This window comes from Vidua macroura, chromosome 5 (genome assembly GCF_024509145.1).
Source record: "Vidua macroura isolate BioBank_ID:100142 chromosome 5, ASM2450914v1, whole genome shotgun sequence".
NCBI classification, from domain to species: Eukaryota; Metazoa; Chordata; class Aves; order Passeriformes; family Viduidae; genus Vidua; species Vidua macroura.
This window is the reverse complement of record NC_071575.1, coordinates 73,016,318-73,039,792: the sequence shown is the minus strand read 5'-3', so window position 1 is coordinate 73,039,792 and position 23,475 is coordinate 73,016,318. Positions and strand designations below refer to the sequence as shown.

At 66.7% G+C, this 23,475-nt stretch overlaps 1 protein-coding gene across 1 annotated transcript in view; it reads left to right on the top strand.

The window, feature by feature from the left end:
- The first annotated feature begins 5,333 nt into the window (after nucleotides 1-5,333).
- The window catches only part of MAPK8IP2 (mitogen-activated protein kinase 8 interacting protein 2), a 34,356-nt gene continuing 16,214 nt past the window's right edge, over nucleotides 5,334-23,475 (top strand). Inside the window, exons 1-7 of the mRNA XM_053978336.1 lie at nucleotides 5,334-5,487; nucleotides 12,771-12,876; nucleotides 13,109-13,357; nucleotides 16,752-16,854; nucleotides 18,056-18,190; nucleotides 18,237-20,261; nucleotides 21,008-21,083. Of these exons, the coding sequence (XP_053834311.1) occupies nucleotides 5,423-5,487; nucleotides 12,771-12,876; nucleotides 13,109-13,357; nucleotides 16,752-16,854; nucleotides 18,056-18,190; nucleotides 18,237-20,261; nucleotides 21,008-21,083 (2,759 nt within the window). The 5' untranslated portion in view covers nucleotides 5,334-5,422. The remainder of the gene's footprint in view (nucleotides 5,488-12,770; nucleotides 12,877-13,108; nucleotides 13,358-16,751; nucleotides 16,855-18,055; nucleotides 18,191-18,236; nucleotides 20,262-21,007; nucleotides 21,084-23,475) is intronic.

Here is a 23,475-nt window from a genome sequence, read left to right as displayed (position 1 = left end):
AGGGATTTGGGAAAACTCCAGAGGGGTTGGGGATTTGGGCTGGAAAACTCAGGAGGGATTTGGGATTTGGGCTGGAAAACTCCAGAGGGATTTGGGATTTGGGCTGGAAAGCTTCGGACGGGTTTGGGATTTGGGATTTGGGCTGGAAAGCTCCGGAGGGATTTGGGATTTGGGCTGGGAAACTCAGGAGGGATTTGGGATTTGGGCTGGAAAGCTCAGGAGGGATTTGGGATTTGGGATTTGGGCTGGAAAGCTCCGGAGGGATTTGGGATTTGGGCTGGAAAGCTCCGGAGGGTTTGGGATTTGGGATTTGGGATTTGGGCTCAGCCTGGCGCAGAGGCGGCTCCGGGGCTCCTTTGGGACGGGCTCTGGCTCATCCCGGGATTCTCAGGGAAGCTTCTGGAAGCCCTGGCCCGGCCCCGGGGCTCCTCATTCCCGAGGGATTTCCCTTCCCAGATTTCCGTCGGGGCCGGGCCGGGCCGTGCCGGGCGCTGGCGGATCTGGGATTTCCCGGCTTTGGCTTTTCCTCTTCCCAAGGGAAATTCCTTCTGTGGCCGCTGCAATCTCAGCTCCGGCCGCCGCTCCGGGAGCCGCCGCTCGACATTGGGCTGGGAAGCGGCGGAGGTTGGATGGGGGAGAGGGGCCGGGATTTGGGGATTTGGGGATTTGGGGTTTGGGAATGAGGAGAGCCCGCGGCTCCGTGGGAAGGACTCGGCTGGAAGTGAGAGGGATGGGGGAAAACTCGGGATGAGGAAGGCGGGAAGGATTGAATGGATGGATTTTCCTCAGGCTGGGTTGTCCCAGCGGGAATTTCTCCCGTTTTTCGGAGCTTTGGCGGGTCCAGGTGGATCCTCGGGATCCATTCCGGGAGCTGAAGGTTTGGGATCAGCCCGGGGTGGAATTGACGGATCCTGGGAACGGAAACGCTTGGAAAACTTCCTGGGCTGTGCCCGTGGGATCTCCTGGATCCCGGGGATCCTCGGGATGGGCCGGGGGGTCCTTCCCACCCAAACCAGGCCAGGACTGGGGAATTGTGGGATCCTTGCCCATGGAATGCCGGCAGTGCCTCGGGAAGGGCCCCCGAGCCCCCCTGGGCTGGGCAGGGGCTGCCGGGGATCCGTGCGGGGAGAGGCCGGGAAAAGCGGGATCTGCCCCGGGATCGGGGCCAGGGCAGCTCTGCTGCCATCGGGGCAGGGATCGGGAATGTCCTTCTGGCTCTGCCCAGCTCCTGCCAGGAGCCAGCGGGGATCGGGATCTGCTCCAGGGAATGAGCCCCGGGAACAGAGGGAGCGGCCTCAGCCTGGGCCAGGCAGGCTCAGCTCGGAGATTTGGGATCATTTTCCATGGAAAGGGGCTCGGGCCTCGGCAGGGGCTGCCCGGGGAGCTTTGGGGTGCCCATCCCTGGAGGCGTCCAAGGAATTCCCAGAATTCCACTCAGGGCTGGGATCGGGCCCAGCTGGGACTCGGTGCCCTTGGAATTCTTTCCCAGCCTCAATAATCTGGGAATTCTGTGCTCACACCCCCATGAGAATTCCCAGCACATCCCGGCTATCCAGGGAATGAGCCCTGGGAGAAGAGGAGCAGCTTCAGCATGGGCCAATGGGGATATTTGGGATCATTTTTCCATGGAAAGGGGGTCAGGGCCAGGCAGGGGCCACAGGAATCCTGGAACATCCCAAGTGGAATCCTAAAGGAGCATCGAGCCCAGCTTATCCTTGGAAATCCTTTGAAGTCCCTTAAAGCCACAATTCCCGCTGGGAGTTTGGGAATCCCTGGGCTTGGGAAGATCCTGCTCGGTTTTTAGGGAATGTTTTCCCCATGGAATGGGGCTCAAACACCCCGGGGGGAGCTCCTGGAACCCCAAATCCCTGCTGGGGCAGGGCCGTGCCCCAAAACCCCAAAGGAACGGAGATGGGAGTGGGAATGTTGGGGTGGAAACTGGAAATGGGAATGTTGGGATGAAGATGGGAAAGTTGGGATGAAGATGGGAAAGTTGGGATGGAAACTGGGAATGGGAATGTTGGGATTGAGATGGGAATGGGAATGCTGAGGTGAAGATAGGAGTGGGAAAGGGGTGAAAACTGGGAATGCTGGGATGGAAACTGGGAACATTGGGTTGGATGGGAATGGGAATGGGGGCAGGCAGGAGTGGGCCCCGGGAGGGTTTGGGGTGCCCTGGAGAGCTCTGGGTGTCCCCTGGGCCCTGTGGGGGCACCAAAGGGGCCTCGGCCTCGCTTGGGGACACGGGGGGACACTGAGGGAACTGGGGACACTGAGGGAATTGGGGGACACTGGGAATTGGGGGACACTGGGAATTGGGGACACTGGGGGACACTGAGGGAATTGGGGACACTGAGGGAATTGGGGGACACTGAGGGAACTGGGGACACGGGGGGACACGGAGGGAACTGGGGGACACTGAGGGGACACTGAGGGAATTGGGGACACTGGGAATTGGGGGACACTGGGAATTGGGGACACTGGGGGACACTGAGGGAATTGGGGACACTGAGGGAATTGGGGGACACTGAGGGAACTGGGGACACGGGGGGACACGGAGGGAACTGGGGGACACTGAGGGGACACTGAGGGAATTGGGGACACTGAGGGAACTGGGGACACGGGGGGACACTGAGGGAACTGGGGGACACTGGGGGGGACACACTGAGGGAATTGGGGACACAGGGGGTGGCACTAAGGGAATTGGGGGACACTGAGGCACCCCACATCCCACGGGTGGCAGTGCGGGGGTCCCATTGCCCGCCCCCCGAACTGGGACCGTCCCTGGTGTCCCCTCCCCGCTCCCGCCCGTCCCCTCCGGCCCCCGGCGGCGGCCGCTGTCCGCTCCCGGCTCTGTCTGTCCGCTCCCGGCTCTGTCTGTCCGCTCCCGGTGCTGTCTGTCCGCTCCCGGAGCTGTCTGTCCGCTCCCGTTGCTGTCTGTCCGCTCCCGGCTCTGTCTGTCCCCTCCCAGCTCTGTCTGTCCGCTCCCGGCGCTGTCTGTCCGCTCCCGGCGCTGTCTGTCCGCTCCCGGCTCTGTCTGTCCGCTCCCGGCTCTGTCTGTCCGCTCCCGGCCCTCAGCACCACGGACAGCTCCGCTCGGTCCCTGCGCGGCGCCCGCCCCACCAGCGGCCCCAGGGAGCGACCCTATAGAGCGCCCCATAGGGCCCGATCCCCTATAGAGACCCCCGGTCCGCTATAGAGCCCTGACCCCCCATAGACCCCCGGTCCCCTATAGAGCCCTGACCCCCCATAGACCCCCGATCCCCTATAGAGCCCTGACCCCCCATAGACCCCCGATCCCCTATAGAGCCCTGACCCCCTTATAACCCCCCCGATCCCCTACAGAACCCTGACCCCCTTATAACCCCCCGATCCCCTATAGAGCCCTGATGCCCTATAGACCCCCGATCCCCTATAGAGCCCTGACCCCCCATAGACCCCCGATCCCCTACAGAGCCCCGATCCCCTACAGACCCCTGACCCTCTTATAACCCCCCGATCCCCTATAGACCCCCGATCCCCTACAGAGCCCCGATCCCCTACAGAGCCCTGACCCCCTATAGCCCCCCTGATCCCCTATAGAGCCCTGACCCCCCAGAGAGCCCCGATCCCCTATAGACCCCCGATCCCCTATAGAGCCCTGACCCCCCATAGCCCCCCCGATCCCCTATAGAGCCCTGACCCCCTTATGTCCCCCCCCCCGGATCCCCTATAGACCCCCGATCCCCTATAGAGCCCTGGCCCCCATATAGACCCCCCGATCCCCTATAGACGCCTCTGATCCCCTATAGAGCCCCCCCGATCCCCTACAGACCCCTGATCCCCTATAGACCCCCGATCCCCTATAGAGCCCTGATCCCCAAATAGCCCCCCCGGTCCCCTACAGACCCCTGATCCCCTACAGACCCCTGATCCCCTATAAACCCCCGATCCCCTACAGACCCCTGATCCCCTATAGACCCCCGATCCCCTATAGAGCCCTGATCTCCTATAGACCCCCGATCCCCTATAGACCCCCGATCCCCTACAGACCCTCTGCCCCCCCATACAGCCCCGTTCCCCTCTCGCTCGTTCAGCACCGCGGACAGCTCCGCTCCCGGCCCTGTCACCGCCCCTACAGCGCCCCGCACCCCCTACAGACCCCCGACCACCCTATAAACCGCCCTGCCCCCCTACAGACCCCCGACCACCCTATAAACCGCCCTGCCCCCCTACAGACCCCCGACCACCCTATAAACCGCCCTGCCCCCCTACAGACCCCCCACCACCCTATAAACCGCCCTGCCCCCCTACAGACCCCCGACCACCCTATAAACCGCCCTGCCCCCCTACAGAGCCCCTGAAACCCCTACACACCCCCTGACCACCCTATAAACCGCCCTGCCCCACTACGGACCCCCGACCGCCCTATAAACCACCCTGCCCCCCTACAGACCCCCGACCCCTCTATAAACCGCCCTGCCCCCCTACAGACCCCCGACCACCCTATAAACCACCCTGCCCCCCTACAGACCCCCGACCACCCTATAAACCGCCCTGCCCCCCACAGACCCCCTGACCACCCTGCCCTGCCCTATTACAGAATCCCCGAAACCCTTTAGACCTCCTGACCACCCTATAAACCCTCTGGCCCCACTACAGACCCTCGAGCCCTCCTATAGACCCCCTGACCCCACTCTAAAACCCCTGGTGTCCTATAGACTCTCTGGCCCCCTACTGACCCCCTGTCCCTACAGACCCCCTGTCCCCCCCCGATCCCACCCAATCCCAAAGCTCCTTCCCTTCCCTTCCCTTCCCTTCCCTTCCCTTCCCTTCCCTTCCCTTCCCTTCCCTTCCCTTCCCTTCCCTTCCCTTCCCTTCCCTTCCCTTCCCTTCCCTTCCCTTCCCTTCCCTTCCCTTCCCTTCTTTCCCCTCCCCTCCGGAGATTCCCCCCCCCGCCCCCCCCAGGACCCCTCCCCATTCCCTCCCTATCCCACCCCCATTCCCATAACTCCCCCAGTCCCATCCCACACCCCCAGACCCCTCCTTCTCTAGACCCCCCCCCCCCGTCCAGGACCGCCCCTCTTCCCATCCCATCCCATCCCATCCCATCCCATCCCATCCCATCCCATCCCATCCCATCCCTCCCTCTCCCTCCCTCCCTCCCGCCGCCCCCGCCCCTCCCGGCTCCTCCCTCTCCCCCCGCGGCTCCCGCAGCTGCTCCCGCCCCTCTCCCCCGTTTTCCCGCAGCTCCTCCTCCCTCTCTCCCGTTTTCCCGCAGCTCCTCCTCCCTCTCCCCCCCGTTCCCGCAGCTCCTCCCGCCCGCCGTCCCCCCCCATCCCGCGGCTCCTCCCGCCGCTCCCCCGCCGCTCCCGCAGCTCCTCCCGCCGCTCCCCCCGCGCTCCCGCAGCTCCGCAGTCCGGCGCAGCCCCGGCCGGAGAAAATGGCGGATCGCGCCGAGATGTTCTCGCTCTCCACCTTCCACTCGCTCTCCCCGCCCGGCTGCCGGTGAGCGGGGGGCCATGCGCGGGCGATGCGCGGGGGATGCGCGGGGGGGATGCGGGGTCGCGCTGCCCTTCCCCTCCCGCTGTCCCGCCCTTGCACCGGGCCCGCACCCCGGTGTCCCCCCCCCCCCCCCCGCCCCGCCGCTCCCGCCGCCCGTTCGTTCACCTTGGGATGCGGGACCGGGGGGGCTCCTGCCGCCCCCCGCCCCGCCGCGGCCCTTCCCGCGATTAACGGCGCAGCCTCCGCCGGCCGCGGCCATCCAGCCCCCGGCGCACCGCGGCCGCTCCCTGCGGGCGGGGGGCGCGGGGGTCCCCTCCGTCCCCTTCCCCTCGCCGGGGCGCGGAGCCCCCCCGGCCTCCGGTTCCCCCCGGGGCCGCCGCATCCCGGGGCCGCTGCGGGAGGAGCCGCCGCCGCCTCTTTGTCTCTCCCGAGGCGCCGCAGCGGCCCCGGGATGGGGACGGGGACGGGGACGGGAATGGGGCGGGGGGGCCGGGGGCTCAGCACCCCCCGAGGCTCGGCGCGGCCGGGGGGATGCCGGGGGGTTCCCGCAGCCGGGACGCCGCACCGGGGCCCCGGCATCGGTCACCTTCCCGCAGGGCCGCCGGGGGTCCCGCGGGGAGGGGACGCGGCCGGGCCCGCCCCGCGCCTGACCTTGGCGGGGTGCGGGGGTGCGGGGTCGGGGTGCGGGGTCGGGGTGCGGGGGTGCGGGGGTCGGGGTGCGGGCCGCGGGCCGGGCTGGCGCACTGCGGGGCCGAGACGCCCGGCAGGGGAATGGGAAGGGCAGGAGGCGGCGGTGAGGGGCACCTGGAGAGGGCCCCGGGGATGCGGGAGCTGCGGAGAGAGGAGCAGGGGACAGCGAGGCTGCGGGACGTGCCCTTGGGTGGCCGTGGCCTGTGCTGGGCAGGGCTCCCCTTCTCTGGGGTGTCCCTGTCCCCAGGATGTCCCCTCCTCTGAGCATCGCCGTCCCCAGGATGTCCCCGTCACCAGGATGTCCCTTCCTCTGAGCATCTCCATCCCCGGGATGTCCCCTCCTCTGAGCATCTCCATCCCCGGGATGTCCCCCTTCCCTAAGCATCCCCGTCCCCAGGATGTCCCCGTCCCCGGGCTGTCCCCTTCCCCGGGCTGTCCCTGCCCGCGGTGGCGCAGGGAGGGGACGCCACGGCCTCGCTGGGGCTGCTCGGCCCCGGGCCGGGCCCTGGGGCAGCCGGGCCCGGTCCGGGGAGCGGGAGCTGCGCACGGAGCCATCCCAAAATCCGGGGCCGATCCCTGGGGCTGCTGTGGCTGCGCTCGGGTCTCCCCCGAGCATCCCGAGATCCAGCCGGGAATGGTGACGGAGGGCCCGAATCCGGCTGTGCCTTTCCTAAGGAGCCGCGGGGAGGGGGTGCCCAGCCCGGCTTGGGGTGGCCGGTGGGGTGGGACCCCCTGGCCGGAGAGGGAGAGGCCGGAATGGGCTGGGAACGCTCCCTCGATGTGGGAATGCTCGATGTGGGAATTCCAGGCGCACCCGCAGCCGGGCCTTGGGATGGCTCCCACCTCCCGCTCGGGCCGTGCCAGCCCCAGGTGCCTGTCAGGAGCCCCCGGTCCCCAATTTGGGGTGACCACAGGGTCAGAGCCGGCTCTGGGAGCAGTCGGGTCCCTTCCCCGGCCGCTGTGGGGGTCCCTTCCCGGCGCTCCGAGCCGCCTCCCGGGCAGTGCGCAGGGAGCGGGGCTGGCAGGGATGAGGAAATTCCACCCGCCCGGGGCCTGCGCCGCCCGCGGCGCTCCCCGGGGAGCCCGGCCCTGGCAGCGCTGGCACCGCCGCTGTCCCCTGCCCGGCCCAGCCCTCCCGGCCCCGTGCCCCCCGCCAGGTGACGCTGGGCCCCTTTGGGGTCCCCTCCCGCTCGGGGTGGTGGCACTGGGGTCACCGGGATGCCGTAGCGGGCGGGGGTCCTGCAGGTTCCTTCCCGGTCCTCTGTGCGTGTGCGGGGCTGGGTGAGACCCCCGGCGCTGCCCCGCCCTCGGCTCCGCTCCTGTCCCTCGGTCCCAGCCGGCCCCGGGAGTGTCCCCAAGGTGGGGACGGGCACTGTCCTCGTTCCCGCTGCTCATCCCCGGCGCTGCGTCCCTGCGCCCATGGCCCCATGTCCCCAGCCCGGTCCCCAGGGGTCCCATCGGGGAGATCGTGGGACTGGGTGGGCTCTCGCTGCTGGTCCCACCCCACCACAGCGTCCCCATCCCACTGTGACCACCCCATCCCACTGTGCCATTCCCACCCCATGTGACCATCCCAACCCAAAGCAGTATCCCCGTCCCTCCCTGTCATTCCCATCCCACCACAGTGTCCCCACCCCACTGCAGTGTCCCCATCCCATCCCATCCCATCCCATCCCATCCCATCCCCGTGTCCCCCAGCCAGGAGCAGGAGCTGCTCCCCCAGTGAGGAGGGTCCAGGGGTACAGGAGAGGACCCCGAGGTCCCCACCCCAGGAGGACTCAGCCCCGCTGTCCCTGTCCCCCCTGTGTGCCCACAGGACCCCCTAAGACCCCGGGGACAGCAGAGGGTCCCGGGTTCTTCCTGCGGGGGGGCAGCCCCCGATATTCCGTGGGGTTGGGGAGATGGCTCTGCACCCCCTAGGGCTCTGCACCCCAAAATCCTAGGATCTGCACCCCAACACTCCCTAGGGCTCTGCACCCCAATATCCTGGGATCTGCACCCCAACACCCCTGGGCTCTGCACCCCCTAGGGCTCTGCACCCCAAAATCCTGGGATCTGCACCCCAACACCCCTGGGCTCTGCACCCCCTAGGGCTCTGCACCCCAAAATCCTGGGATCTGCACCCCAACACCCCCTAGGGCTCTGCACTCCAATATCCTGGGATCTGCACCCCGGCATCCTGGGAACTGCACCCCAACACCCCTGGGCTCTGCACCCCCTAGGGCCCTGCACCCCAAAATCCTGGGATCTGCACCCCGTAGGGCTCTACACCCCAACATCCTGGGATCTGCACCCCAACACCCCCTAGGGCTCTGCACCCCAATATCCTGAAATCTGCACCCCGACATCCTGGGATCTGCACCCCGTAGGGCTCTGCACCCCAATATCCTGGGCTCTGCACCCCAACATCATGGGATCTGCACCCCAACATCCCAGGGATCTGGTCCCCAACACCCCTGGGCTCTGTACCCCGTAGGGCTCTGCTCCCCGACATCCTGGGATCTGCACCCCAAAAGGTTCTGCTCCCCGACACCCCAAGACTCTGCTCCTCAGCACCCTGGGGCTCTGCACCCCAAAAGGTTTCTCCTCCCCAGCAAATCAGGTCGCTGTGACCCAAAGGGCTCTGCACCCCAACATCCTGGGCTCTGCACCCCACAGGGCTCTGCACCCCACAGGGCTCTGCTCCCTGACACCCCAGGACTCTGCTCCCCGCCAGCCTGGGGTTCTGCACCCCAAAACCCCGGGGCTCTTTTCCCCAATACCCCAGACTCTGACCCTATAGCCCAACAGGCTCTTCACTCCAAAGGGCTCTGCACCCCACAGGGCTCTGCTCCCTGACACCCCAGGACTCTGCTCCCCGCCAGCCTGGGGTTCTGCACCCCAAAACCCCGGGGCTCTTTTCCCCAATACCCCAGACTCTGACCCTATAGCCCAACAGGCTCTTCACTCCAAAGGGCTCTGCACCCCAAAAACGTTCTGCTCCCCAAGACCTCAGAGTTTGACACCCTGAAACCCCAAAGGGTTCTGAACCCCAAAGGGTTCTGCACCTCGACATCCCATAGCTCAGCACCCCAAAGGCTTCTGAACCCCAAAATTTCTGTTCCCCTACACGCCAGGGCTCTGCACCCCGAAGTCCTTTACATCCCAATGTCCCGGGGCTCTGCACCCCAAAAGGCTGCGCTCCCCAACACCCCGGGACCCTTCACCCCACAGCCCCAGGGCTCCCCTCTCCCGTGCGGGATCCTTTGGGGTCCCGCTCGGCCCCGTTCCCGCCGCAGCCCCCGGCCCCGTCTCCGTTTCTGCCGCTTTTGCCCCAAATCTGCGCGGATTCGGCGCGGCCGTGCCCTACTTCTGGGAATTATGGGATTAGGGGAATCTTCCTGCCGGGGAATCGGGAGCGGGAGCGGCTGCACCGCGGGGGGGACAGGGGACAGCCCTGCGCCCCTCTGGGCTCTGACCCTGCTGCCACCCCGCGGGCTGAGCCCCCGCGCCTGCCCGAGCCCACCTGGCTGTCCCCAACCCCACGGAGGGTGGGCACAGCGTCCCACTGGTGCCCAGGTGCTGCCACACCCCCCTGGGGACAAGCTGGGGGTCCTGCGTGTCCCCAGCGCCATGGAAAAAGGGTCCTGCTGGCATCCAGGTGCTGCCACACCCTCCTGGGGACAAGCTGGGGGGTCCTGCGTGTCCCCAGCCCCATGGAAGGTGGCAGAGGGTCCTACTGACACCTGGCTGCTGCCACAGTCCCCTGGGGATGGTCCTACGTGTCCCCAACCCCGGGGAGGGTGACCTGAGGGTGCCGGTGGCACCCAGGCACCCTTGGGACCGGGATGGGGGACCCCGGGTGTCCCCAGCCCCAGGGAGGGTGACCTGAGGGTCCCAGTGGCACCCAGGCACCCTTGGGACCGGGATGGGGGACCCTGGGTGTCCCCAACCCCAGGGAGGGTGACCTGAGGGTCCCGGTGACACCCAGACACTGCCACATACCCTTAGGACTGGGATGGGGACCCTCGGTGTCCCCAACCCCAGGGAGGGTGACCTGAGGGTCCCGGTGACACCCAGACACTGCCACATACCCTTAGGACTGGGATGGGGACCCTCGGTGTCCCCAGCCCGAGGGAGGGTGACCAGAGGGTCCCGGTGACCCCCAGGCCATACCTCCCACCTCAGCGAGCCCCCCCCCAGCCCCAGTTTCTGTTTTCCCACCCCAAGCCCTGCCGGGATTTGGGGATTTCTCTCCGTTCCGTTGTTCCCGCAGGAGCCGCCGGTTTCCATGGCACCCCCGTTCCCTGGGAATGCGCTCAGGGCCCCTCGGGGTGTCACAGCCTGGCTCCTCTTTGTCACCCCCAGCCGTGCCCCCCCCCCAGTGACCCCCCCCCAGCAGCACAGGTCACCCCAAACCTGGTGACCGTCCCCTCCCCACCTCGGCTCCGGGGATTCTGCCGAGCCGGGAATTTGGGACGTGTGGTGGCCTCGGCACCTCCGCCCAGCCGGTGCCACCGCGTGGTGACAGCCGCGTGGTGACGTGGCCCTGTCGCTGTCCTGTGCCAGCACCCAGGGGTGACAGGGCTGTGATGCCATGTCCGTGTGGCATCAGAGGTGACAATGTCCTGGTGCCATGTCCATGTGGCACCCAGGGGTGACAGGGCTGTGGTGACATGACTGTGTGGCACCCAGGGGTGACAGGGTTGTGATGCCATGTCCGTGTGGCACCAGAGGTGACAATGTCCTGGTGCCATGTCCGTGTGGCACCCAGGGGTGACAGGGTTGTGATGCCATGTCCGTGTGGCACCAGAGGTGACAATGTCCTGGTGCCATGTCCGTGTGGCACCCAGGGGTGACAGGGGAGTGATGACATGTCCATGTGGCACCCAGGGGTGACAGGGTGGCGGTGTCATGTCCGTATGGCACCAGAGGTGACAGGGGTGTGGTGCCATGTCCATGTGGCACCCAGGGCTGACAGGGTTGTGGTGCCACATCCATGTGGCACCAGAGGTGACAGGGCTGTGGTGCCATGTCCCTGTGTTACGGTGACACGTGCCTGTGGCTGTCCCATGCTGGCACCAGGGGTGACAGGGTTATGGTGACATGTCCATGTGGCTTCCAGGGGTGACAGGGTTATGGTGATGTCCTTGTGATGCCAGAGGTGACAGGATTTGGTGCCATGTCCCTGTGTTATGGTCACAGGTCCCTCTGGCTGTCCTGTGCCAGCACCCAGGGGTGACAGGGCTGTGGTGCCATGTCCATGTGGCACCAGAGGTGACAATGTCCTGGTGCCATGTCCGTGTGGCACCCAGGGGTGACAGGGCTGTGGTGCCATGTCCATGTGGCACCAGAGGTGACAATGTCCTGGTGCCATGTCCATGTGGCACCAGAGGTGACAGGGTTGTAGTGCCATGTCCCTGTGTTATGGTGACACGTACCTGTGGTTGTCCCATGCTGGCACCAGGGGTGACAGGGTTGTGGTGCCATGTTCCTGTGGTTAACTGTGTCAGCACCAAGGGGTGGCAGGATTATGGTGACACGTCCATGTGACACCAGAGGTGACAGGGTTGTAGTGACATGTCCTTGTGGTTCTCTTATGTTGGCACCCAGGGGTGACAGGGTTTGGTGCCATGTTTGTGTAGCACCAGAGGTGACAATGTCCTGGTGCCATGCCCGTGTGGCACAAGAGGTGACAGGATTTGGTGCCATGTCCCTGTGTTATGATCACATGTCCCTCTGGCTGTCCTGTGCCAGCACCCAGGGGTGACAGGGCTGTGGTGCCATGCCCGTGTGGCACCAGGGGTGACAGGGCTGTGGTGCCATGCCCGTGTGGCACCAGGGGTGACAGGGCTGTGGTGCCATGCCCGTGTGGCACCAGGGGTGACAAGGCTGTGGTGCCATGTCCGTGTGGCACCAGGGGTGACAAGGCTGTGGTGCCATGCCCGTGTGGCACCAGAGGTGACAGTGTCCTGGTGCCATGCCCGTGTGGCACCAGGGGTGACAGTGTCCTGGTGCCATGCCCGTGTGGCACCAGAGGTGACAGTGTCCTGGTGCCATGCCCGTGTGGCACCAGGGGTGACAAGGCTGTGGTGCCATGCCCGTGTGGCACAAGAGGTGACAGTGTCCTGGTGCCATGCCCGTGTGGCACCAGGGGTGACAGGGCTGTGGTGCCATGCCTGTGTGGCACCAGAGGTGACAGTGTCCTGGTGCCATGCCCGTGTGGCACCAGGGGTGACAAGGCTGTGGTGCCATGCCCGTGTGGCACAAGAGGTGACAGTGTCCTGGTGCCATGCCCGTGTGGCACCAGAGGTGACAGTGTCCTGGTGCCATGCCCGTGTGGCACAAGAGGTGACAGTGTCCTGGTGCCATGCCCGTGTGGCACCAGAGGTGACAGGGCTGTGGTGCCATGTCCGTGTGGCACCAGAGGTGACAGGATTTGGTGCCATGTCCGTGTGGCACCAGAGGTGACAGTGTCCTGGTGCCCTGTCCCTGGCGCTGCCACGCCGGGAGTGCCACCCATACACGGACGGATGTCCCCGTGGTGCCACTTTGCTCTCCGGGTGCCATGAGGGGCCGGCCGGGCTGTCCCTGAGCTGTGTCCCCGCTGTCCCCAGGCCCCCCCAGGACATCAGCCTGGAGGAGTTCGATGACGAGGACCTGTCGGAGATCACGGACGACTGCGGCATCGGCCTCAACTACGACTCGGACCACTACGAGAAGGTGCGGTGGCCCTTGGGGACACCGCGGGGGCTCTGGGGACACCGGGCTGCCGCGACTCACCCGCAGCGGTGGCTTTGGTGGCTCTGTGGCTGCTGAGGCAAAGGGGACGAGCCGGGCGTCCCTTGTCCCACCTAGGACACCCCACAGGGGACTGGGGGCGCTGCCACCCCCTCGGTGGCAGGGCGGGTGGCCCGCGGCTGTCCCCACGCCCCTGACACGCTGCCACCCGCAGGACTGCCTGGTGCTGGAGCGCGGGGAGCAGCCGCACCCCGTGTGCACCTTCCAGGACGACTTCCAGGAGTTCGAGATGATCGACGACAACGACGACGACGACGACGACGACGAGGAAGAGGAGGAGGAGGAAGGCAACGAGCTGGAGGCGCCGCCGTCCCCCTCGGCCTCGCCCATCCCCTCGCCCGCCCTGGAGGAGACGCAGAAGCACCGCCCCACCACCCTCAACCTGACGGCCCCGGGCACCCAGGTGAGGCCGGGCTGGCCCAGGTGTCCCCTTGCCGCCCGCCGTCCGTGTCCCTTTTCCCTCGGGGTCGCTGTCCCCGTCCCCCATGCCCCCTCCCGGGGTCACTGTCCCCTTTCCTCCCCTTGGGTCACTGTCCCTTTCCCCTCCTTGGGTCACTGTCCCTTCTCTTCTGTGGTCACTGTCCCCATCCCCCCGAGATCTCTGTCCTTTTTCCCTCGCTTGGGTCATTGTCCCTTTCCCCTCCTTGGGTCATTGTCCCTTGCCCCCACCTGAGGTCACTGTCCCCTCCCTTCTGTGGTCATTGTCCCCATCCCCCCGAGATCTGTGTCCCTTCCCCCGCTTGGGTCATTGTCCCTTTCCCCTCCTTGGGTCATTGTCCCTTCCCTTCCGTGGTCACTGTCCCCATCCCCCCGAGATCTCTGTCCCTTTTCCCTCGTTTGGGTCATTGTCCCTTGCTCCCCCCTGAGGTCACTGTCCCCTCCCCTTGGGTCACTGTCCCCTCCCCCTTGGGTCACTGTCCCCTCCCCCCCGGAGTTCTCCGTCCCCAGTGCCCACCCCCAGGCCGTGTCCCCCCCATTTTTCCCGGGCTCGGGGCTCCCCCGGGGGTGTCCCCCCGGCCGTGTCGCTGTCGCCGCGGGGGTGTCCCCGTGTCGCCGCGCACGCGCCGCCGCAGTGCGTGGGAAGCCGCGCGCGGAGCGGCCGCAGCCGCCGGCGTTGCCAGGGAACCGCGGGCCCTCGGGAATTTCGGGACCCCCCCCCCCCCCCCCGCTTTTCCCGGGAGGGCACCGCGCTCTGCCGGGCTGCGGAGGGGGGGGGGTGGCTCCGGGGGGTGGCGGTCACCGCGTGGGGACAGAGCGCGGGGGTCCTGCCCCGCCCGGCCGCGTCTCGGTGTGGCACTGTCATCCCTTGGGAGGGGCGGGTGGAGCCCCGGGATCTGCCCCATCTCGGGGTCCCGGCAGGAGGTGACATCCTGGCCCTCGGGCCCTGTGTCCCCTGTCCCCCCAGAACCCATCCCTGTGTCCCCCCTGCAGCCATCCCTGTGTCCCCCCAGAACCCATCCCTGTCCCCCCATCCCTTGTCCCCTGTCTTTATCCCTCCCACCACCCTTCACCTGTCCTCCCACGGCATGTCCCCTATCCCTGTCCCCCCCATCCCTGTCCCCTCCTGCACCCATTCCTATCCCTGACCCCCCTAGGACCCATTCCCACATCTCCCCATTCCCATTCCCCATTCCCACATCCCCCATTCCCATTCCCCATTCCCATCTCCCCATTCCCATCTCCCCATTCCCATCTCCCCCATTCCCATCCCCCCATTTCCATTCCCCATTCCCACGTCCCCCCATTCCCATCTCCCCCATTCCCATCTCCCCATTCCCATCTCCCCATTCCCACATCCCCCCATTCCCACATCTCCCCATTCCCACATCCCCCCATTCCCACATCTCCCCATTCCCCTCTCCCCATTCCCATCTCCCCCATTCCCACATCCCCCCATTCCCATCCCCCCATTCCCATTCCCCATTCCCATCTCCCCCATTCCCACATCCCCCCATTCCCATCCCCCCATTCCCATTCCCCATTCCCATCTCCCCCATTCCCATTCCCCATTCCCACGTCCCCCCATTCCCATCTCCCCATTCCCATCTCCCCATTCCCACATCCCCCCATTCCCATCTCCCCATTCCCACATCCCCTCATTCCCATCCCCCCATTCCCATCCCCCCATTCCCACATCTCCCCATTCCCATCCCCCCATTCCCATCCCCCCATTCCCATTCCCCCATTCCCATCTCCCCATTCCCATTCCCCCATTCCCATCTCCCCATTCCCATCTCCCCATTCCCACATCTCCCCATTCCCATCCCCCCATTCCCACATCTCCCCATTCCCATCTCCCCATTCCCATCTCCCCATTCCCACATCTCCCCATTCCCATCTCCCCATTCCCATCTCCCCATTCCCACATCTCCCCATTCCCATTCCCCATTCCCATCTCCCCATTCCCATCTCCCCATTCCCATCTCCCCATTCCCACATCTCCCCATTCCCATCTCCCCATTCCCATCTCCCCATTCCCACATCTCCCCATTCCCATCCCCCCATTCCCACATCTCCCCATTCCCATCTCCCCATTCCCATCTCCCCATTCCCACATCTCCCCATTCCCATCTCCCCATTCCCATCTCCCCATTCCCACATCTCCCCATTCCCATCTCCCCATTCCCATCTCCCCCATTCCCATCTCCCCATTCCCATCTCCCCCATTCCCATCCCCCCATTCCCACCTCCCCATTCCCCATTCCCATCTCCCCCATTCCCATTCCCCATTCCCATCTCCCCATTCCCATCCCCCCATTCCCATCTCCCCCGTTCCCATCTCCCCATTCCCACATCCCCCCATTCCCATCTCCCCATTCCCATCCCCCCATTCCCACATCCCCCCCATTCCCATTCCCCATTCCCACATCCCCCCATTCCCATCCCCCCATCTCTCCCATCCCTGTGCCCCCCACATTCCCATATCCCTGTCCCCTCGGTGCCCACCCCAATCCCTGTCAGGGCCACCCCGGTTGGTGCCCGGTGGCCCCGGCAGATCCCTAATCGCTGCTCCCGCCGGGATCGGCCGGGATCGGCCGGGATTAGCGCTGCCCGCTCTTCCCGGCGGGACTAATCCGCAGCTGCCGGCGCGACATTCCCGAACATCCCGGGGGCTCCGGGCGTCCCGGGGCTCCCCACACCCCTGCGGGGTGGGGCCATGCTCCTGGGGTCGCACACGGGTGTCCCGCGGTCAGCGCCGCTGCTGGCTTTGTCCCCGGGGTGGGCACCGTGCCACCCGTGCCGTGCCGTGCCGTGCCCGGCCCCATCTGGCCCGGCAGGGGATGCAGGGATGCGGCGGCCCTAATCCGGATAAACGCCGCGCACGTGGCGCGGGGGCTGCCAGGCACCCCCGAGTGTGACACCCCCGAACCTGCCCCCCACCCACACCGCCAGCTGCCACCGCCGTACCCCCATCCCTGTCCCCTTCAGCGCCACTCCCATCCCTGTCCCCGGGGATGTCCCCCCATCCCTGTCCCCTTCAGCGCCACTCCCCTCCCTGTCCCCGGGGCTGGGACCCCCATCCCTGTCCCCTTCAGCGCCATTCCCATCCCTGTCCCCGGGGATGTCCCCCCATCCCTCTCCCCCCAGCACCCATCCCTGTCCCCCACATCCCCCATTCCCACATCCCCTATTCCCATCCCTGTCCCCCACATCCCCCATTCCCACATCCCCCATTCCCATCCTGTCCCCCACATCCCCCATTCCCGCCCCCCATTCCGGTGTCCCCCCGGAGTCCCCAGACGCTCCCCGGGGGCGGGGGGCACCCCCTGAGCCCCCCGGCTCTGCTCTCCCCGCAGGATTCCCTGAACAACAACGGCGGCTTCGCCGCGCCCGCGCCGCGCCCCAGCTGGCAGGACGCGCTGCTGCACTCCTCCTCCTCCTCCTCTTCCTCACACACCGGTGAGCGCGGGGCTGCGGCGGCGGCGGTGTCACAGTGGGGCTGTGCCAGTGGGGCTGTGACAATGGCGGGGTGACAGTGGGGCTGTGACAATGGCAGTGTCACACCAGGGCTGTGCCAGTGGGGCTGTGACAATGGCGGGGTGACAGTGGGGCTGTGACAATGGTGGAGTGACAGTGGGGCTGTGACAATGGCAGTGTCACACCAGGGCTGTGCCAGTGGGGCTGTGACAATGGCGGGGTGACAGTGGGGCTGTGACAATGGCAGTGTCACACCAGGGCTGTGCCAGTGGGGCTGTGACAATGGCGGGGTGACAGTGGGGCTGTGACAATGGCAGTGTCACACCAGGGCTGTGCCAGTGGGGCTGTGACAATGGCGGGGTGACAGTGGGGCTGTGACAATGGCAGTGTCACACCAGGGCTGTGCCAGTGGGGCTGTGACAATGGCGGGGTGACAGAGGGCATGTGTCAGTGGCGGGGGTGACAGCGGGGCTGTGCCAACACGGGTGTGACAGTGGGGCTGTGCCAATGGGGTGTGACAGCGGGGCTGTGCCAACGCAGGTGTGACAGTGGGGCAGGGATAGTGGGACTGTGACAGTGGGGCAGTGACAGCGGGGCTGTGATATGCAGGTGTGACCATGCAGGTGTGACATTTGGGCTGTGACAGTGGGGCTGTGACAATGGGCTGTGACATGCAGGTGTGGCCATGCAGGTGTGACATTTGGGCTGTGACAGCGGGGCTGTGACAGTGGGCTGTGACAGTGGGGTTGTGACAATGGGCTGTGACATGCAGGTGTGGCCATGCAGGTGTGACAGCGGGGCTGTGACAGTGGGGCTGTGACAGCGGGGCTGTGACAGTGGGCTGTGACAATGCAGGTGTGACATTTGGGCTGTGACATTTGGGCTGTGCCAACGCAGGTGTGACAGTGGGGCTGTGACCATGCAGGTGTGACATTTGGGCTGTGCCAACGCAGGTGTGACAGTGGGGCTGTGACCATGCAGGTGTGACATTTGGGCTGTGCCAACGCAGGTGTGACAGTGGGGCAGTGACAGTGGGCTGTGACCATGGAGGTGTGAATTTGGGCTGTGACAGCGGGGCTGTGACAATGGGGTGTGACATTTGGGCTGTGCCGACGCGGGTGTGAAGCCGAGCTCCCGCAGCCGCCCCGCGGGGTGACGCCGGCTCCTGTCGCCCTCCCCGCAGGACACTCGTCCCCCCACGCCTGCATCCTGGACGGACCCTGCCTGGAGAGCCCGCCGGGCCCCGGGGGGGCTCCCCCCTCGCTGCCGCCCTCCCCCCTGGACTCGCAAGGCAACAGCCCCGAGTCCCTGGCACATGGTAACCCATCGCCCCCGAGAGCCGCGCCCGATTTTAACATGAACCTCATCTCCGCTGCGCTCCGAGCTCCGCTCTCCCCGCCGCGCCCCCGCCAGCCGCCCCCGCCTCACCCCTGTCTCTCTCCAACAGGGCCCGCGGCTCCCCCCGGCGCCCCCGAGGCCGCCCCCCCCGCCCCAGGCCGCCCCCCAGGCCCCCACGCAGCCCCAGGGCGGCGGCAGCCCGGGGTCCCCCCGCCCGCAGCCGCAGCCGCAGCCGCGGCCCCCGCGGCCGGAGCGGGACGGGGCTCCCGCGGAGCCGCTCAGCTCCGACGGGGAGGGTGCCCAGTCCGGCCGGGCCGCCAGCGTGCGCGGCCACCCCTCGGGCTCCTCGGAGACCACCTCGCCCTCCTCGGACCCGGGCATCGAGGCCGACCTCACGAGCCGCACGGCCAAGCCCTTCCTGCCCGGCGGGCGGCGCGGGGACGAGCTGAGCTCGCCCGGCTCTGACTCGGACGTGGACGGGGAGCTCGAGGCGGCTTTCGCCGGCGGGCGCCTGGTCAGCAACATGATCTCGTCCATCTCGGAGACCGAGCTGGACCTCAGCAGCGACAGCAGCAGCGGCCGCTCGTCCCACCTGACCAACTCCATCGAGGAGGCCAGCTCGCCCGGCTCCGAGGGCGAGCTGGAGCCCGAGCTGGAGGCGCCCGGCCTGCTGGGCATCAAGGACTCGCTGCTGCTGGACAAGGGCAAGGAGGACGAGGAGGAGCCGGCCGAGAGGGGCCCGCCGGAGCGCGGCGTGGTCCGGAGGGAGAGCCTGGCCGAGCTGAAGATGGACGCCTACTACGACAGCCTGGACCCGGCCGACGGCCCCGCGCCCGAGGGCCAGACCGACGTGTCCAGCGCCAGCCCCCTGGACCTGAAGATCGACCCCGACCACAGCCTGGAGAGCATCCGCCGCTCCTTCTACCTGCCCGTGGGGCCCAAGCTGATGCCCGAGGCGGACGAAGAGGACAACAGCGAGTACGACTCCGACTCGGAGTCGGAGCCCGACCTGAGCGAGGACTCGGACTCGCCGTGGCTGCTCAGCAACCTGGTGAACAAGATGATCTCGGAGGGCTCGTACCCCATCAAGTGCCCGGACGAGTGCTTCCAGAACAGCCACTCGCTGTGCGACACCATCTCGCCCGCCTCCGACCTGGAGCCCGAGATCCTGAGCGAGGCGCTGGACGAGGAGCCGGGCCCGCGGGACTCGCCGGCGGCGCTGGCGGACGCGGTGCCGGCGGCGCGGTGCCAGCGCGGCGCCATCGAGCTGGTGGACATGGAGACGCTTCGCAGCTCCCTGGCCGAGGCCGAGCACGCGGCCGCGGAGCCGCCGCCGGAGCCGCCGGCCGAGGAGCCGGGGCCCTTCCTGTTCCTCAGCAACCCCACCAACGACACCATCGCGCCCGTGTGCCCCGGCCGCCCCGTCGCCCTCGGCCGCCTGGACGCCTCCGAGGTCCTGGCCACCCTGGGCTGCCGCCCGGCGTCGCTCCCGCGGGCGTCCCCCGGCACCGAGCCCGCTGTGCCCGGCGGGGATCGCCGCCCCGCCAGCCCCCGGCGCTGGGCCCTCGACGGGGACCTGGACTCGGGCGTGCTGGAGGCCGACGCCATGATCGACGACGTCCGGTTAGCGCCCGACGCCGACCCCGCTGCGCTGGACGTGTCCACGGCCAAGACCAACCGCGGCTTCGCCATGGCCTTGGAGGAGGCCGAGCCGCCCTTGGTGACCCCGCGCCGGGGCAGCCCGGCCGGGGAGGTGCCGGTGCCGCCGGAGCCGCCGGCGCTGGACGAGTCGCTGGCCTACGACTCGGTCAAGTACACGCTGGTGGTGGACGAGCACACGCAGCTGGAGCTGGTCAGCCTGCGGCGCTGCACGTCCGTGCTCAGCGACGACAGCGACATCCTGAGGGCCTGCGACGATGAGGTGGCCTTTGGGGACGGGCTGGTGGCCCCCGACGCGCGCAGCTCCTCCGAGGACTCGTCCCCCGAGGCCGACCTGCAGTTCTCCAAGAAGTTCCTCAACGTCTTCGTCAACAGCACCTCGCGCTCCTCCAGTAAGTGGCGGTGTCACGTCGGGACGGGTCGTGACGCGTCGCGACGTGTCACGGCGTCCTGGGCTGGTCTGGGTGACCTGGGCACGCCGGCTGCCCTCCGTGTCCTGCCCCAGCCATTCCCGTGTACCCCGCTGTGGCACGTCACGATGCGTCACGAGATGTTGCGACGTGTCGCGGGATGTCACGATATGTCACGGGATGTCGTGACGTGTTGCGCCATGCTGTCCTGGCCCTTCTCACACCAGCTGCCCTCCCTGTCCCGTCCCTGGCACCGTTCCCGTGTGCCATGTCGTGTCACGCTGTGTCACGATACGCCTGGGGGGGTGTCGCGGCATGTCGCGACATGTCACGGGAGACGGGGCAGGCTCGCAGTGACCACAGTGGTCCAGGTGGGACCCCCAGGAGGGTTCTGACCCCACGAGCGCCCCTCGGGGACACGGGTGGGGGTGTCCCCGTGGGGGTGGCAGTTGTCCCCTGCCCCGTGGGGGTGGCAGCTGTCCCCTGCCCTGTGGGGGTGGCAGTTGTCCCCTGCCCTGTGGGGGTGGCAGCTGTCCCCTGCCCCGTGGGGGTGGCAGTTGTCCCCTGCCCCGTGGGGGTGGCAGTTGTCCCCTGTCCTGTGGGGGTGGCAGCTGTCCCCTGCCCTGTGGGGGTGGCAGCTGTCCCCTGCCCCGTGGGGGTGGCAGCTGTCCCCTGCCCCGTGGGGGTGGCAGCTGTCCCCCGTGCCCCTGGCATGGCTGTCCCCGCAGGCACAGAGTCCTTCGGGCTGTTCTCCTGCATGGTGAACGGGGAGGAGCGGGAGCAGACCCACCGCGCCGTCTTCAGGTGAGGCCACCCCGGGTGACACCCACGGGACCCCCAGCCCCTGCCAGGGACACCCAGGGCCCCCGCAGTGCCACCCCAGGGCCCCGCTGCTGGTCCCCCCGGGGTGGCTGTCCCTGGACTCTGGGGGTGTCGTGTCCCCCAGGGCAGGCGCCCCACAGCTGCCACAGGGGCGTGGGTTTGGGGGTGACCACAACATCGGGGGGAGGTCTGATCATGGGGGGTGAGGAGGTGATGAGGGGGGCAGGAGTGTGGGTTTGGGGGTGCCCAGCAGGTCAGGGGTGTGGGTTTGGGGGTGACCAGCAGGTCAGGGGTGTGGGTTTGGGGGTGACCAGCAGGTCAGGGGTGTGGGCTTGGGGGGGACCAGCAGGTCAGGGGTGTGAGTTTGAGGGTGACCAGCGGGTCAGGGGTGTAGTGGGGTGGAAATTTTTGTGAGTGGCTGGGGGGAGTGGGTTTGGGGGTGATGAGAAGATGAGTGGATTGGGTTTGGGGGTGATTGGGAGGTCAGGGGTGTGGGTTTGAGGGGTGATGAGGAGCTGAGGGGTGCAGAGCTGTGGCCTTGGGGCTGACCAGGAGGTCAGGGCAGTGAATTTGGGCTGCCCAGGAGACCAGGGCAGTGAATTTGGGCTGACTGGGAGATCAGGGCAGTGAATTTGGGCTGCCCAGGAGGTCAGGGCAGTGAATTTGGGCTGCCCAGGAGGTCAGGGCTGTAAGTTTGGGCTGCCCAGGATGTCAGAGCAGTGAATTTGGGCTGACCAGGATGTCATGGCAGTGAATTTGGGCTGCCCAGGAGGTCAGGGCAGTGAATTTGGGCTGACTGGGAGATCAGGGCAGTGAATTTGGGCTGCCCAGGAGGTCAGAGCAGTGAATTTGGGGCAGACTGGGAGGTCAGGGCAGTGAATTTGGGCTGCCCAGGAGGTCAGGGCTGTAAGTCTGGGGCTGCCCAGGAGCTCAGGGCAGTGAATTTGGGCTGCCCAGGAGGTCAGGGCAGTGAATTTGGGGCTGACCAGGGGGTCAGAGCAGTGAATTTGGGCTGACCAGGATGTCATGGCAGTGAATTTGGGCTGCCCAGGAGGTCAGAGCAGTGAATTTGGGCTGACCAGGATGTCATGGCAGTGAATTTGGGCTGCCCAGGAGGTCAGGGCAGTGAATTTGGGCTGACTGGGAGATCAGGGCAGTGAATTTGGGCTGCCCAGGAGGTCAGAGCAGTGAATTTGGGGCAGACTGGGAGGTCAGGGCAGTGAATTTGGGCTGCCCAGGAGGTCAGGGCTGTAAGTCTGGGGCTGCCCAGGAGCTCAGGGCAGTGAATTTGGGCTGCCCAGGAGGTCAGGGCAGTGAATTTGGGGCTGACCAGGGGGTCAGGGCAGTGAATTTGGGCTGCCCAGGAGGTCAGGGCAGTGAATTTGGGGTGCCCAGGATGTCAGGGCAGTGAATTTGGGGCTGACCAGGGGGTCAGGGCAGTGAATTTGGGGCTGCCCAGGAGGTCAGGGCAGTGAATTTGGGCTGCCCAGGAGACCAGGGCAGTGAATTTGGGCTGCCCAGGAGGTCAGGGCAGTGAATTTGGGCTGCCCAGGATGTCAGGGCAGTGAATTTGGGCTGCCCAGGATGTCAGGGCAGTGAATTTGGGCTGCCCAGGATGTCAGGGCAGTGAATTTGGGCTGCCCAGGATGTCATGGCAGTGAATTTGGGCTGCCCAGGAGGTCAGGGCAGTGAATTTGGGCTGCCCAGGATGTCATGGCAGTGAATTTGGGCTGCCCAGGATGTCAGGGCAGTGAATTTGGGGCTGCCCAGGAGGTCAGGGCTGTAAGTTTGGGGCTGGCCAGGAGATCAGGGCAGTGAATTTGGGCTGCCCAGGAGGTCACGGACGTGGCTTTGGGGCTGACCAGGAGGTCAAGGCTGTAAGTCTGGGGCTGACCAGGGGGTCAGGGCTGTAAGTTTGGGGCTGACCAGGGGGTCAGGGCAGTGAATTTGGGCTGCCCAGGATGTCAGAGCAGTGAATTTGGGCTGCCCAGGAGGTCAGAGCAGTGAATTTGGGCTGCCCAGGAGGTCAGGGCTGTAAGTTTGGGGCTGACCAGGGGGTCAGAGCAGTGAATTTGGGCTGCCCAGGAGGTCAGGGCTGTAAGTCTGGGGCTGAGCAGGGGGTCAGGGCTGTAAGTTTGGGGCTGCCCAGGAGGTCAGGGCAGTGAATTTGGGCTGCCGAGGAGGTCAGGGCAGTGAATTTGGGCTGCCCAGGAGGTCAGGGCTGTAAGTTTGGGGCTGACCAGGGGGTCAGGGCAGTGAATTTGGGCTGCCCAGGATGTCATGGCAGTGATTTTGGGCTGCCCAGGAGGTCAGGGCAGTGAATTTGGACTGACCAGGGGGTCAGGGCAGTGAATTTGGGCTGCCCAGGGGGTCA